The sequence below is a fragment of the Macaca thibetana genome, chromosome 3, assembly GCF_024542745.1.
Source record: "Macaca thibetana thibetana isolate TM-01 chromosome 3, ASM2454274v1, whole genome shotgun sequence".
NCBI lineage: Eukaryota > Metazoa > Chordata > Mammalia > Primates > Cercopithecidae > Macaca > Macaca thibetana.
In genome coordinates this window covers 137163462-137178855 of record NC_065580.1, presented here as the reverse complement: position 1 = coordinate 137178855, position 15394 = coordinate 137163462, and the positions used below count along the sequence as shown (strand labels likewise).

Sequence of the window (15394 nt, the reverse complement as noted above, 5' to 3'; positions counted from 1 at the left end):
CAGGTTGGTCTCGAACTCCTGACCTCAGGTGATCCTCCTGCCTCAGCATCCCAAAGTGCTGTGATTAGAGGTATGAGCCACTGGGCCTGGCCTACAAGTTAATTTTTTTTTTTTTGGAGACGGAGTCTCGCTCTGTCGCCCAGGCTGGAGTGCAGTGGCCGGATCTCAGCTCACCGCAAGCTCCGCCTCCTGGGTTTACGCCATTCTCCTGCCTCAGCCTCCCAAGTAGCTGGGACTACAGACGCCCGCCACCTCGCCCGGCTAGTTTTTTGTATTTTTTAGTAGAGACGGGGTTTCACCGTGTTAGCCAGGATGGTCTCGATCTCCTGACCTCGTGATCCGCCCGTCTCGGCCTCCCAAAGTGCTGGGATTACAGGCTTGAGCCACCGCGCCCGGCCTACAAGCTTTATTTTTAAGAACAGTTTCAGATTTATAGAAAAATTGAGAAGATCGTACAGAGTTCTGTATATCCCCACACTTTCTCCTAATATTAAAATCTTATATTAATACTGCCTATTTGTTTCAGTTAATGAACCAATGTTGATATCAATATTGATACAATGTTATTAACTGAAGTGTATGCTTTATATGGATTTCCACAGGTTTTTTTTTTTTTAAGACAGAGTCTGGCTTGGTCGCCGAGACTAGAGTGCAGTGGTATGGTCTTAGCTCACTGCAACCTCCGCCTCCCCTGTTTAAAAGATTCTCCTGCCTCAGCCTCTTGAGTAGCTGGGACTACAGGCGCCTGCCACCACGTCCAGCTAACGTTTGTATCTTTAGTAGAGACGGGGTTTCACCATATTGCCCAGGCTGGTCTCAAACTCCTGACCTCAGGTGATCCACCCACCTTGGCCTCCCAAAGTGTTGGGATTACAAGCGTGAGCCACTTTGCCCAGCCACACAGTTTTTATCTAATGGCCTTTTTCTGTTCCTGCATCTCATCTGGGATCCCATATCACATTTGTTTATATACAATTTACATTTCTTTACATACCATTTACATTTATTTACACATATTTGCATTTGTTTACATATATTGATTTCCATGGCTCTTCCCCAATGTCCTGTTTCTGTTTTAGGATCCCACCCAGGACACCAGGTGACATTTAGTCATCATGTAATGATGCTCCTCTTGGCTGCCACAGTGTCTCAGACTTTCCTTGTTAGGACAATCTTCAGGTTTTAGGAGTGCTGGTCAGCTATATCGCAGATGCTCCTGTCTTGGGATTTGTCTGATGTTTTTTTCATGATTAGATTAGGATTATGGGTTTGCAGCAGAAAGATCTCAGGTAAAGTGCCATTTGCTTTACATTCTATCACGAGTATAGATTATCAACATGATAAATAACTACTGATGTTGACTTTGATCTCCTGGCTGGGGCAGTGATTGTTGGCTTTCTCCACTCACTGTAAGGTTACCCTTCCTGTACTGTACCCTTGGAACTAAGTCACTGTGCACAGCCCATACTCACATTATTCTCCCCTCCATGAGGGCAGAAGTAGCTGCATACATTTTTTGGAGTTAAAAATTTTTTTTTTAACTAAAAAAAACCTTTTTTTTTTTTCCAGACAGAGTTTTGCTCTTGTCGCCCAGTCTGGAGTGCAGTGGCCCGATCTCGGCTCACTGCAACCCCTGCCTCCTGGGTTCAAGCATTTCTCCTGCTTCAGCCTCCCAAGTAGCTGGGATTACAGGTGTGCACAACCATGCCCAGCTAATTTTTGTACTTTTAGTAGAGATGGGGTTTTGCTATGTTGGTCAGGCTGGTCTCGAACTCCTGACCTCAAGTGACCCACCCACCTGGGCCTCCCAGTGTGCTGAGATTACAGGTGTGTGGCACCACGCCCGGCCTAAAATCTTTAAAAAATTTTTTTATTTTTTGTAGAGACAGGGTCTTGTTATGTTGCCCAGGGTGGTCTGGAACTCCTGAGCTCAAGTGATCCTCTCACCTGGACCTCCCAAAGTGTTGGGATTACAGGCGTGAGCCACCTCGTCCGGTCCCACCAGTGATTTCTGATTCCTCAGTGTGGCTGCAAGGCCACTGAGACCCAGGCCCTGAAGAGACCACACAGACTGAAGCCTGGAGGTTTCCATGGCAGCCAAAGCTGGGCAATGGCTGATGGGACAAGTGAGAGCCTTCCATTCCCGATGTCCTGGGACTGCATATATCTAGGTCAGAGCGGGAGCTACAGGAGGGATGGACTGTGAGTTCTCTGCCAGCCTGCTGAGATGGCAAAGAATGGGAATAAAATTGCCTGAAAGAAAATAAACATGGATGCTTGTTGCATGGCTGTGGGTGAGGAGAGCCAGCCTGTATGGGGACATGGGGATGGAGACTGATGCTGGGAGGTAGTGACACCAACTGGGTGGCAGCTGGCAGGCCCCTGGGCATCCACACTCCCCCTGCTCAGTTGGCGAGAAGCAAGAAAGCATTAAGGGAGGGAGGGAGGAAGGAAAAGAGGTGGGAGTTGAGTGCTGTGGGTGAACACTGAGGCACACTTCAAAAGCTCAAGCCACGATGCTTATGCCCTGATATAAAAAGAGCATTGAGTTGAGCGAGGTGGCTCACACTTGTAATCCCAGCACTTTGGGAAGCCGAGGCAGGTGGATCAGTTGAAGTCAGGAGTTCGAGACCAGCCTGGCCAACATGGCGAAACCCCGTCTCTACTAAAAATACAAAAATTAGCTGGGCGTGGTGCACGCCTGTAATCCCAGCTACTCAGGAGGCTGAGGCAGGAGGATCACTTGAACCTGGGAGGCGGAACTTGCAGTGATCCGAGACTGTACCATCGCACTCCAGGCTGGGTGACAGAGTGAGACTCTGTCTCAAAAAAAAAAAAAAAAAAAAAATTGAATAATTACAAAGCTCAAACCTAATCACCTGTGTGGCTGCTCCTGGCCCCACCCTGCCTCCTACTCCCCAGAGGAGGGGACAGTTCAGACAGGGATGTGCCCTTCCGGGGGCCTGAGATGATCCAGATATGGGAGCTGGCAGGGAATGAGGACTCCAGCAGGGCTGGGTCAGTAGGAGCACCTGGCAATAGGGCAAAGATCTGGCAGCTGGACTTCTTGGGCCCTGAGAAGGCAAGAGATTGGTATCTGTGTGTGACAGGAGAGGGCGTGGCTGGTGTCTGGCCATCCACGATGGGGGGAGATGTGGGAGAGATGGGGCGGGGGACACAGGGCAGGAGAGGGGCCAGGCCTAGGGCCTCTGTGCCGGGAGGGATAATATGATCTGAGTCACCTGGAAATGGGGCGAGATGGTGCTGATGATCCCGGACTCCTGGGTTTTGTCCCTGGCTCTGTCACTGCTGACTCATGGGCTGCTGACCTAGGAGTGTCCTGGTCGGCGTGCGGGTTTCTCTCAGCCTCTTAGTGTGTCAGAGACAGCCTCTCTGTGAACCCTCGTCATCGGGGGTGTGCCCGGCTTCTGGGTTCTGTGTTCTGGCATCTTCTGATCTTCCAAGACGGAGCAGGATGGGATGATCCCAGCTCTTTGCGCCGCTGACTGGTGACAAGGCCTGTCCTGGCCTGGGACCAGGGGGCGCTTCTCTGGGAGTCCTGGCTGGTCCTGAGACAAAGGCACCCTCCCAGTGAAGCCCCGCCTCCTCTGTCCTCCATCACCCAGCCCAAAGCAAGACCGCCCTCCTCACTCTCCCTCCAACTGACCCGAGCTCCTGGGTTGCGCCCTTGAGGCCCACACTGATGCTCCCAACTTATTTCCCAGCCCTACGCCCTCACCTGCCTGGCTTCCGACTCCTCAAGTTCAGTTTTCCACAGATACTCCCTCCCCACACACACCCCTGTTTTTGTCCCTGCTACTCTCCTTTTGGGAGAACTCTCTCCTCTTCACAGGTCTCTAAGCTTTTACTCACCCTTCTGGTTTCCTCTCCACATGCCACCTCCTCCAGGAAGCCTGCCTGGTGTGCCCCAGGTAGAGTTGATTTTTCCCTCTCCAGTGCTCACACAGAGCTGGTTTTCCCTGCGTGGGAGCTGTTTATTTCAATTCAGGCTGGGCTGATTACACCCTGATGAGCTCCATGCCAGCCCTGGGCAATAGAAGAGTAGGGGTAGAGGATGAGCCCCAGAATCAGACATCGGGCAGGGTGTGAATACCGGTTTTGCCATTATTCTGGGGGCCCTGGAATGTCACATCAGCTCCCAGAGCCTTAGTTTTCTCATCTCTAAAATGCGAACGGGCTGGGCATGGTAGCTCACACCTGGAATCCCAGCACTTTGAGAGGCTGAGGCAGGAGGATCACTTGAGGCCAGGAGTTCAAGGCCAGCCTGGGCATTATCGGGAGACCCTGTCTCTACAGAAAAACAAAAAGTTAGCTGGGTGTGGGGGTGCACACCGGTAGTCCCAGCTACACCAGAGGCTGAAGGTGGAGGTTTGCTTGAGCTCAGGAGTTCGAGGCTTCAGTGAGCTATGACTGTGCCACTGCACTGCAGCCTGGGTGACAGAGCGAGGCTTCATATCTTAAAAACGAAAACAAGAGAACGACAATGATACCCCTACACTGTTTTGCAGTGAGATAAAATGATTTCCTGTTATTCAATGTTATTCGAAGGCACTTAGCATAGTGCCTGGCCCTGAAGCAGACGCTCAAAACATGGTTTACTGGCTGGCTTGCTCCCTGAGAGGCCAGGGCAAGAGGAGGCTGCCCTGGATGGGGAGAGGGAAGGGTGGGGTTGGGGAGGACTGACTCCTCCATCAGATTAGAGGGTCTTCAGGAATTCCACAGCCCTTAGGTCCTCTCCCTCCCCCGCCTCTGGGAAATTGGAGTAAAGTCCAGTAGAGACAGGACTGCCCTGAAGTGAGGTGGGGGGAGCCAGAGGGAGGGGTGGAGGAGGGTGGGAGGGAGGGTTTATGCCTGGGACCTGGATGGACCTCTCTGTGAAGTGGGGGAGTGGCCTGTGAGGGGCTGGACAGCTGGGTAGGACGGTGGGAATGCTGAAGGTCATGGTAAATATGGGGCTTGCTAATTATTTATTTATTAGAGATGAGGTCGGCCGGGCGCGGTGGCTCAAGCCTGTAATCCCAGCACTTTGGGAGGCCGAGACGGGCGGATCGCGAGGTCGGGAGATCTAGACCATCCTGGCTAACATGGTGAAACCCCGTCTCTACTAAAAAAATACAAAAAACCAGCCGGGCGAGGTGGCGGGCGCCTGTAGTCCCAGCTACTCGGGAGGCTGAGGCAGGAGAATGGCGTGAACCCGGGAGGCGGAGCTTGCAGTGAGCTGAGATCCGGCCACTGCACTCCAGCCTGGGCGACAGAGCGAGACTCTGTCTCAAAAAAAAAAAAAAAAAAAAAAAAGAGATGAGGTTTTGCTCTGTCACCCAGGTTGGAGTGCAGTGGCATGATCATGGCTCACTGTAGCCTCCAACTCCAGGGTTTAAGTGATCTTCCTGCCTCAGCCTCCCGAATAGCTGGGATTTACAGGTGTATGCGACCATGCCTGGCCAATTTAAAAAAAAAATTTTTTTTTTAATAGAAAAAGGGTCTCACTATGTTGCCCAGGTAGGTCTTGAATTCCTGGCCTCAAACGATCCTCCTGCCTCAGCCTCCCAAAGTGCTGGGATTACAGGCATGAGCCACCATGCCTGGCCAGACGTTTTGAAACCGACAGACATAAACCGAAATCGATGCACCGATTTGGAGGAAAGTAATTTAACAACGGTCCTCTCAGTCCTGTCCCCTGTGTAAGCCTCCTCCCCTTCACACAGTCATCTCCTCCGAGTCTCTCTAACTAAGCTCTCTCACCAAGTCCCCTCCCTTTGCTCAGCCCCTCTTCCCATCTCTGCCACCAGAAGTGCCCGACCCTGGGACTCCAGCCAGGAATGTGGTCTTTCTTCTCTTCCTTAGAAGAACCCCCAGACATGGCCACCGCCCCCACCCACGGCCCACGTGGTGCCCAACCTGGGGGCAGCACCCGCTCAGCCAGTCTGGCCAGACTGGTCAGCCACGCCTGCCATCACCTAGCACCAGGCCGAGGGGGTGGATGGTCCGCTGGTGTGGGCAATCAGGCTGAGGGCCAGGGACTCTCCCTTTCAGCCTGGTGCCAAGACTCCAATCTGAGCTCAAGGACTTCAGAAAGAAATAGGATCTTGTTGCCTAAAGAAAAAAAAAAAATCCATCCTTTACTATTATTTTTTATTACTATTTTTTTGAGACGGAGTCTTACTCTGCCGTGCAGACTGGAGTGCAGTGGCGCGATCTCAGCTCAATGGAAGCTCTGCCTCCCAGGTTCACCCCGTTCTCCTGCCTCAGCCTCCCGAGTAGCTGGGACTACAGGCGCCCGCCACCACGCCTGGCTAATTTTTTGTATTTTTAGTAGAGACGGAATTTCACCGTGTTAGCCAGGATGGTCTCGATCTCCTGACCTCGTGATCCACCCGCCTCGGCTTCCCAAAGTGCTGGGATTACAGGCTTGAGCCACCACGCCAAACCTACTGTTTTTTATTTTTTAAGAGACAGGATCTTGGTCTGTTGCTCAGGCTGGAGTGCAGTGGTGCGATCTCAGCTCACTGCAACCTCTGCCTCCAGGTTTCAAGCGATTCTCCCACCTCCATCTCCCGAGCAGCTGGGACCATAGGCACACGCCACCACGCCCGGCTAATTTTTAGTATAGACAGGGTTTCACCATGTTGGCCAGGCTAGTCTAGAACTCTTGGCTCAAGAGTTCCTTCGCCTCAGCCTCCCAAAGTGCTGAGATTACAGGCGTGAGCTACTGTTTCCGCCCTAGGAATCAATTTAATATACACTGGCTTCCCTGGCTTTAGTCTTCCTGTTCCCAGAAGGCATGGAGTACAGGCTCTGGGAGCTAGACTGCTCAGCCCACTGAGATCTTTTTGGCTGCAGGACAGTCATCTATTACCGGCTCTAGGGCTCAGAAGCCAGCAGGAGCTTGGGGTTAGAAGGGAGACTTTGTTTTTGCCCCTTTGCTAAGGACTCCCAGGGAGCTGAGCTCAGGGCAAGCTGCATGTGTGTGTGTTACAACTGGGGACTTGGGGCCCATGCCTGTAATCCCAGCACTTTGGGAGGCTGAGACAGGTGGATCACTTCAGGTCAGAAGTTCGAGACCAGCCTGGCCAACATGGCAAAACCCCGTCTCTACTAAAAATACAAAAATTATCCGGGTGCGGTGGCGGGCACCTGTAGTCCCAGCTACTTGGGAGGCTGAGGCAGGAGAATTGCTTGAACCTGGGAGGCAGAGGTTGCAGTGAACCGAGATTGTACCACTGCACTATAGCCTGGGTGACAGAGCGACATTCCTTCTCAAAAAAAAAAAAAAAAAAAAAAAATTGGGGATTTGGCCAAGCCCCTGGAACTCTGGGGACAGGGGTCTGAAAAGTCCTAGCTCCCACCTGATATGACCAGGATCCGAACTGAGCAGCAGCTGCTTTGCGTCCGGAACTTTGCTCCCTCCTCTTGGTATTACACTTTTTGGCTCACGAAGCATTTTTACATCCTTCTCTCATTTCATGTGTGTCTCAGATTGGGGAGTGGGCCCCAGTGTTCTCACTGTACAAAGGAGGAAGTTGGGGTTCAGAGATGGAATTGGCTTCTCCAAGGTCACAGGGCTGGTAGGATGGCTCATGGATACACAGCTTCCCAGCTTTTGTCCTTTTTGGCTTGCGAAGCATTTTCACATCCCCATCTCATTTCACGTCTGTTTTTGTTTTTGATACTGGAAGGGGTGCAACATCCTCATTTTTACAAAGGAGGAAGCTGTGGCTCAGAGATGGTCCCTGGGTTGGAAAGATGGTTTACGGGGTGGGCAGAGATGGGTGAGCTGATCTGGTGGTTTTTATCCTTGATAGAAACCAGCACGTGTGGCCGGGCACGGTGGCTCACGCCTGCAATCCCAGCACTTTGGGAGGCCAAGGTGGGCAGATCACTTGAGGCTGGAAGTTCGAGACCAGCCTGGCCAACATGCTGAAACCCTGTCTCTACTAAAACTACAAAAATCAGCTGAGTGTGGTGGTGTGCACCTGTAGTCCCAGCTACTCGGGAGGCTGAGGCATGAGAATTGCTTGAACCCAAGAAATGGAGACTGCAGTGAGCAGAGATCGCGTCGTCTCAAAACCAAAACAACAACAAAAGTTAGAAACCAGCACATGTGATCCAATTCTGTCAGCACAAAATCACACAGTGCAAGTTACAAAAAAGAAAAAGAAAATAAATGAGTGGCAACCCTGCACTCTCTGACCCCAAAACCAAGGTGATAACAACAGATGTCTTATAAGGTGTTCCTGTAAAAGATCTCTGGGCTTTGGAAAGAGGGCCAGATGCAGGCCTGGAGGTAAATTTCCTTGTTTTCCTCTGCTTTAGGGCTGTGGGAGCCAGAGCGGAGAGGAGAGAAGCACCTCTTGCCTTTGCTGGTGTTTTTCCTGCAGCGGGTGGGTGGGACTGAGCCAACGGTCTCTTGGCATCAACAAAGCATCAACAAATCCCTCTCTAGCTCCACTGAGCTGCTGGCTGATCCCCAAGGACATCCTTCTGGCCTCTCCCTCACACCTGGGTCCTCTAGCCCTGTGTGAGCTCCATGCTTCTTCCCCGCCTTGTGTCTGCTCTATGCCTGGAGGCCCTCCTGCACCTGCCCTCCCCTCAACCTCCAACCCCTCCCTGCTCTCTGCTCCCGATACGCGTGGCTGTGCCTGATACGCGTGGCTGTGCCTGGGAGGGAAGGACAGCTTGTTAAGTCACTTCTGTAGGGCCACAGGTGGACTGTTGTAGGACTTGCATGCCCCCCTCCCCCATGCCTGCTTCTCCAAGTGCCAGTTGGCTGTGTCCCAGGAAAGCAAGGGCAGGAAGTGGCGGGGTGGGGCAGGAGGTGCGGGGGAGGCGGGGGGGTAGGTTCTGGCCATCTGGCCAAGTCATGTATCTACTCAGAAAGCTTGCTAAAGGCTACCTGGCTGGGATCACAGGTAAGAGGCACCTGGGGAAGGAGGCACCCATGCTGGAGTGCCCACCCATCCTAGGCAAGCCCCTGGCCTTCTCTGGGCTTCAGTTTACTCCTTTGAGCCAAGGCAATAAAAGTCCCTGCCCTGCTGACGGCCGGAGGCTGTGATGAGGTCACATCATCGCCAGGAAAGCACTTATCATCAGTCATGATGGTTACTTATCTCTGGTGTTATTTAGCCCATAGGCTCTGTGTGCGGAGAGAGCCTTGTAAAGAAAGCCCCAGGGAGGCGTGGTCCGGGCAGAAACTATCCCTGTTTGTTTTGGTGAGTGTGCTTATGATGGGGGTCAAGGTGTAGGAGTGTGGTTTGAAACTGGAGAATGCTTCATTCTTTCCATCATCAAACATTCCTTTTTTTTTCTTTTCTTTTCTTTTTAGACGGAGTCTCGCTCTATCACCCAGGCTGGAGTGCAATGGCGTGATCTCGGCTCACCACAACCTCCGCCTCCCAGGTTAAAGCGATTCTCCTGCCTCAGTCTCCTGAGTAGCTGTGATTACAGGTGTGAACCACCACACTCAGCTAATTTTTGTATTTTTAGTAGAGATGGGGTTTCACCATGTTGGCCAGGCTGGTCTCGAACTCTTGACCTCATGTTCCGCCCATCTTGGCCTCCCAAGGTACTGGGATTACAGGCATGAGCCACTGCACCCTGCCCAAACATTTCTTTTTCTTTCTTTCTTTTTTTTTTTCGAGACAGGGTCTTGCTCTGTTGCCCGAGGCTGGAGTGCAATGGTGTGATTATGGCTCACTGCGGCCTCCAACTCTTGGCCTCAAGCGATCCTCCCATCTTGGCCTCCCAAAGTGCCGGCCTTATAGGCATGAGCCGCAGCAACCACTTCTAACATTTCTTGAGCATCTGTGATGTATCAAGCCCGGTGCTGGGCACTGAGGTTGCAGAAGGCATTGTTCCTGTCTTCCAGGAGCCCCAGGATAGCAGGGGAGATAGATGTGTATAGAGTTAACCACAATACCAGGCCTCAACTTCCCATCTGTAACATGGGTGGATCATGCTAGATTGTTCCAGCCTGTCCGGTGCTTCATTAGCCGGTCAACAGATCCGTCTCAAATACCTCCCGTGGGTACTCACTGATTGCTTCAACCCAAACCATGGCACCCTTGATGACTTTCCCTCAGGAAGCTCAAGGACTATGCATCCCTCTGGGTCCGAACTGGGCACACAGCCACCAGTGCTGGACAATGGTGGCAGCTCAGGGACACACTGAAGCCCTGGCCCCTGCAGAGTTCCCAGCAGGGTTTGGATGAGAGATGCAAAATGACCACACGGCGGGTGAGGAGGGGCTCCCTCGGTGCTGCGGGGATGAGCCCTAGACACTCTCGATCACCCCCACGATGACCCCTTCCCAGAGGTCCCCTCAGTCATCTGCCCTGAACCAAGATCTTCCTGATCCTAGACCCTCCTCCCTCCCTCCATCTCCCAGGGCTCAGTGACATTCCGGGCAGAAATTTCTGACTCTTTTACTCTGGAACCTCCCTCCCCAGCCCAGTCTCTAGTCAAACTGGATTCCTGGCTGTTCCCAGAACAAGCTGCCCTTCCCCACCTTGCCACCTCTGCCCTTGTTCTCTCTGCCCGAATGTCCTCCTTCACCAGTCTCGCTGCCTTGCACATCTCTCCTAAGGGCTGTGTTCCCAGAACGAGCTGCGTTTGTTCAGCCTGGCCCACCGTCTACCAGAATGTCCTCCTTCAGCCAGTCCCGTTGCCTTGCAAAACGTTTCTGGGGGACCCGTTCATGATGCCTTCTGTGGCATAATCCAAGAATCCAGTGCCCCCAGGAGTTGTGCCACCCAGCACCCCTTTGCAGTCAAGCTCCCCCAGCACCACACCTCCCCACCCCGGAAGAGTTCCCCTTCCCTTTGAAATCTCATGGGACTTTGCACCCACCCTGGCTTTATTGGAAGGCTTTGTATGTCTCCACAGGGTAAACACCCATTTACTGGGGTGATGATGTCTCCAGGATCTAGTTAATGTTTGTCGTCGTTGGTGACCAGCCCCACCCAGTTCTGGGCAAGCAGGGTGGCCCCTGGCAGGAACAGAGCCCACCAGACTAAACTTCTGTGGAGGTGGAGAGGGGCAGGCTTCTGTCTCTTTTTGGCTAAAGGTGCATCATATCCAAGGCCCCTCTTCTAGCCAAACAGAGAAGCCGGTGATAGAGATGGGTGAGAGTGGGTGATGTACCCAGGAGTCCCGGCTTCCCGGCTCCTCACTCCCCTACACGTAACTTTATCCAGCCAGTGCCGCAGAGGCTGCTGGTGAGGCCAGATGCATGAATGATCATAATCACAATAGCAGTGAAACTGCCAGTGATGAAACTGATAAGGACAAGAAAGGACAGTAATCAAGGTGCGGTTTCTCGTGGATGTTTCCAAGACTGCATCCTCAAACTCTCTCCCTGAGGGTCTCCACCCTGTCCTCCCACCTAAACCTAGAATGAGGGGACCCTGGCCTGTGGGGACCCTGGTCTTCAGGCTCCCAAACCTGGCTGGTCTGGCTGCCCCCTGGCCTTGCCCTGTGAATATCCAGCTGTCCCTGGGCTGTGATTCAGTGTCTGTCTCCCGGGTGACCTCAGCATGGGCTTTGAGGAAGGGGAGAGGGTAGTTTCTTCTGAGACTGGATAGTGACTCAGGGACCAGGGGCAGGGGCCTCAAAAGTGCCTTTGTTGGCCTGGGCTCAGGAATCCAGAGAAACTGGTCAGGAGGAGGTCCCGGTGATGAAAGCCCCTCCCTCTGCCCCCGCCCCTCTGCCAGAGCCATATAACTGCTCAACCTGTCCTGAGAGAGAGAGTGCCCTGGCAGCTGTCGGCTGGAAGGAACTGGTCTGCTCACACTCGCTGGCTTGTGCATCAGGACTGGCTTTTTCTCCTGACTCACAGCGCAAAGGAGCTCTCTGTGAACGTTAAGTCCGTCCCCAGCGCTTGGAATCCTACGGCCTCCTCAGCCGGATCCCCTCAGCCTTCCAGGTCCTCAACCTCCGCGGACGCTGAGCGATGGCCTCCATGGGGCTACAGGTGACGGGCATCGCGCTGGCCGTCCTGGGCTGGCTGGCCGTCATGCTGTGCTGCGCGCTGCCCATGTGGCGCGTGACGGCCTTCATCGGCAGCAACATCGTCACCTCGCAGACCATCTGGGAGGGCCTGTGGATGAACTGCGTGGTGCAGAGCACCGGCCAGATGCAGTGCAAGGTGTACGACTCGCTGCTGGCGCTGCCGCAGGACCTGCAGGCGGCCCGCGCCCTCGTCATCATCAGCATCATCGTGGCCGCTCTGGGCGTGCTGCTGTCCGTGGTGGGGGGCAAGTGTACAAACTGCCTGGAGGATGAGAGTGCCAAGGCCAAGACCATGATCGTGGCGGGTGTGGTGTTCCTGTTGGCCGGCCTGCTGGTGATAGTGCCCGTGTCCTGGACGGCCCACAACATCATCCAAGACTTCTACAACCCGCTGGTGGCCTCCGGGCAGAAGCGGGAGATGGGTGCCTCGCTCTACGTCGGCTGGGCTGCCTCCGGCCTGCTGCTGCTTGGCGGGGGGCTGCTTTGCTGCAACTGCCCACCCCGCACAGACAAGCCTTACTCTGCCAAGTATTCTGCCGCCCGCTCTGCTGCTGCCAGCAACTACGTGTAAGGTGCCACGGCTCCACTCTGTCCCTCTCTGCTTTGTTCTTCCCTGGACTGAGCTCAGCACAGGCTGTGACCCCAGGAGGGCCCTGCCACGGGCCCCTGGCTGCTGGGGACTGGGGACTGGGCAGAGACTGAGCCAGGCAGGAAGGCAGCAGCCTTCAGCCTCTCTGGCCCATTCGGACACCTTCCCAAGGCCGCCTCCTGCTAGCAAGAGCAGAGTCCACCCTCCTCTGGATATTGTGGAGGGACGGAAGTGACAGGGTGTGGCAGTGGAGTGGGGAGCTGGCTTCTGCTGGCCAGGATGGCTCAACCGTGACTTTGGGCTCTGCCTGCATCGGTGTTGGCCACTGTCCCCATTTACATTTTCCCCACTCTGTCTGCCTGCATCTCCTCTGTTCCGGGCAGGCCTTGATGTCACCTCTAGGACTGTGCCTTGCTCACCGAAACCCGCACCCAGGAGTATGGCTGAGGCCTTGCCCACCCACCTGCCTGAGGAGGGCAGAGTGGATGGACGGGTTTGGAGGGGAGGGGTGAAGGCTTTGTAAACAGGTTTGGGCAGTGGTGGGGGAGGGGGCCAGAGAGGCCGCTCAGGCTGCCCAGCTCTGTGGCCTCAGGACTCTGCCTCACCCACTTCAGCCCTGGGCCACTGGAGACTGATCCCCTCTGAGTCCTCTGCCCCTGCCAAGGACACTAACCAGCCGGGGAGGGTAGCAGGGAGGAGGGGCGGCCTCACCCTCGGGAGTCCTGGGGTTTTTCCTCCTCCTTCTTCGTGGTTTCTGTTTTGTAATTTAAGAAGATCTATTCATCACTGTAATTATTATTATTTTCTACAATAAATGGAACCTGTGCACAGGAGGAACTTGTATTGTCTCTGATTTCAGCTGTGGAGGTGGGTGGGGCAGGGCTGGAGGCCTAGGCAGGGGGTAGGTGAGGGGCAAGGCCGCTGTGTTTTGGCCAGTACATGAACACTTAAAAAAAAAAAAACGACGAGATCCAGGGAACTGTGAAAAACTGGAGCTGGGCTGGGTGTGGCGGTGAGCACCTGTAATCCCAGCACTTTACTAGGTCGAGGTGGGAGGATCGCTCGAGGCAGGAGTTTGAGACCAGCCTGCCCAACATCGTGGCGCCATCTCTCCAAAAAGTTTAAAAAATGAGCTGGGCCTGGTGGCTCATGCCTGTAATCCCTGTACTTGGGGAGGTTGAGGTAAGCGAATTGCTTGAGCCCAGGAGTTTATGAGGCCGCAGTGAGCTTTGATCGCACCACTGCACTTCAGCCTGGGTGACGGGGCGAGACCTTATCTCTTAACAACAACAAAAAATGAAACGGGCCTCCAAGGTGTCACCTTAAAAAATAAATTAAATGGGCCTCCAACGTATCAAAGTTTAAAAAAAAAGAAATGGATCCCCAAGCCATCACCTAAAAAAAAAAAATGAGATAGGCCCCCAAGGTATCACTTTGTCCAGATGCGGGCCCTTCATTGGTTGGAGGGTAAACCCGTATACAGGAAACAGTGTATGCCTGGGACCCCAGTGAAGGGTTGGGGACCCTAGGAGGGAGGTGCCCACATACGCTCCCAGCTCTGAGGTATGGGCCACCAGCCACCCCCACCCCGCTGTTGCTCCAGTTTTGTCTGGGCAGCCAGGCTGGTCTGTTCCTCTTTGCTGAGTCACCCAGGTTCCCCTTCCCAGCCTTTGCATAGCCGGTCCCTGCTCCCAGCCTGGAATGTCCCTTTTCCCTCCTCCACCCTTCTGGATCCTGCTTGTCCTGAAAGCCCAGCTCCCAGGCGCCTCCCCCATGAAGTCTTCCCACTCTCTTGGATGGAGAAATTATTATCAGCCCTGTTCAAACCCCTGAGGTGCTGAGGGTCACCAAATGCCTTTCACCTGGAGGGCAGCCTCCAAGCCACGTCCAGAGCTCGGCATTCTGATCCCTTGATAGATGAGGGAACGGAGTGTGGCCCAGGCCCAGACCTACAGCTTGGGACTTTGGACTCCGAATTTGGGTGGGGAAGCTGTCCAGGACAGGGCTTGAGCCTCAGCAACCACTTGGGCTTGGCCTTGGCCTTGGGTCTGCCCTGCCGCTGTTGTGGAAAGGATGTTCTAAGGTTGCTCGGGCTTCATTTTCATTTTCTTTTTTTTTTTTTTTTTTTTTTTTTTTTTTGAGACGGAGTCTCGCTGTGTCTCCCAGGCTGGAGTGCAGTGGCGTGATCTCGGCTCACTGCAAGCTCCGCCTCCCGGGTTCACGCCATTCTCCCGCCTCAGCCTCCCAAGTAGCTGAGACTACAGGCGCCCGCCACCACGCCCGGCTAGTTTTTTGTATTTTTAGTAGAGACGGGGTTTCACCATGTTAGCCAGGATAGTCTCGATCTCCTGACCTTGTGATCCACCCGCCTCGGCCTCCCAAAGTGCTGGGATTACAGGCTTGAGCCACCGCGCCCGGCCCATTTTCTCATTTTCTTGTCAGTAAGTTGGAGGTGAGCGGACCCAGCACCCTGGAAGGAGTGACCCCGGGAGGCCCCAGGGAGGGGTCTTCTCCGTCACTTCTTGCTACTTCCCTCCCTCCCTCCCTCCCTCCCTCCCTTCCTTCCTTTCTTCCTCACCCAGCTATTTTGTATTTTTAGTAGAGACGGAGTTTTGCCATGTTGGCCAGGCTGGTCTCGAACTCTTGACCTCAGGCGATCTGCCTGCCTTGGCCTCCCAAAGTGCTGGAATTACAGGCGTGAGCCACTGTGCCTCGCTCCCCGCTTTTTTTTTTTCTTGAGATAGAATCTCACTCTATTTCCCACACTGGAGTGCAGTG

General features: G+C 53.9%; 2 protein-coding genes across 2 annotated transcripts in view; one reads left to right on the top strand and one right to left on the bottom strand.

The window, feature by feature from the left end:
- ABHD11 (abhydrolase domain containing 11) overlaps positions 1-15394 on the bottom strand; it is a 997569-nt gene that overhangs the window by 88129 nt on the left and 894046 nt on the right. The gene's annotated exons all lie outside the window — the stretch shown is intronic.
- CLDN4 (claudin 4) lies at positions 8923-13449 on the top strand. The gene has a single exon (XM_050783861.1). The coding sequence runs from the start codon at positions 11969-11971 to the stop codon at positions 12596-12598; it is 630 nt and encodes a 209-aa protein (XP_050639818.1). The 5' UTR covers positions 8923-11968; the 3' UTR covers positions 12599-13449.

Excerpts from the sequence above, each read along its gene's own strand:
- CLDN4 (XM_050783861.1), top strand. The coding sequence starts at position 11,969 with ATGGCCTCCATGGGGCTACAGGTGACGGGCATCGCGCTGGCCGTCCTG.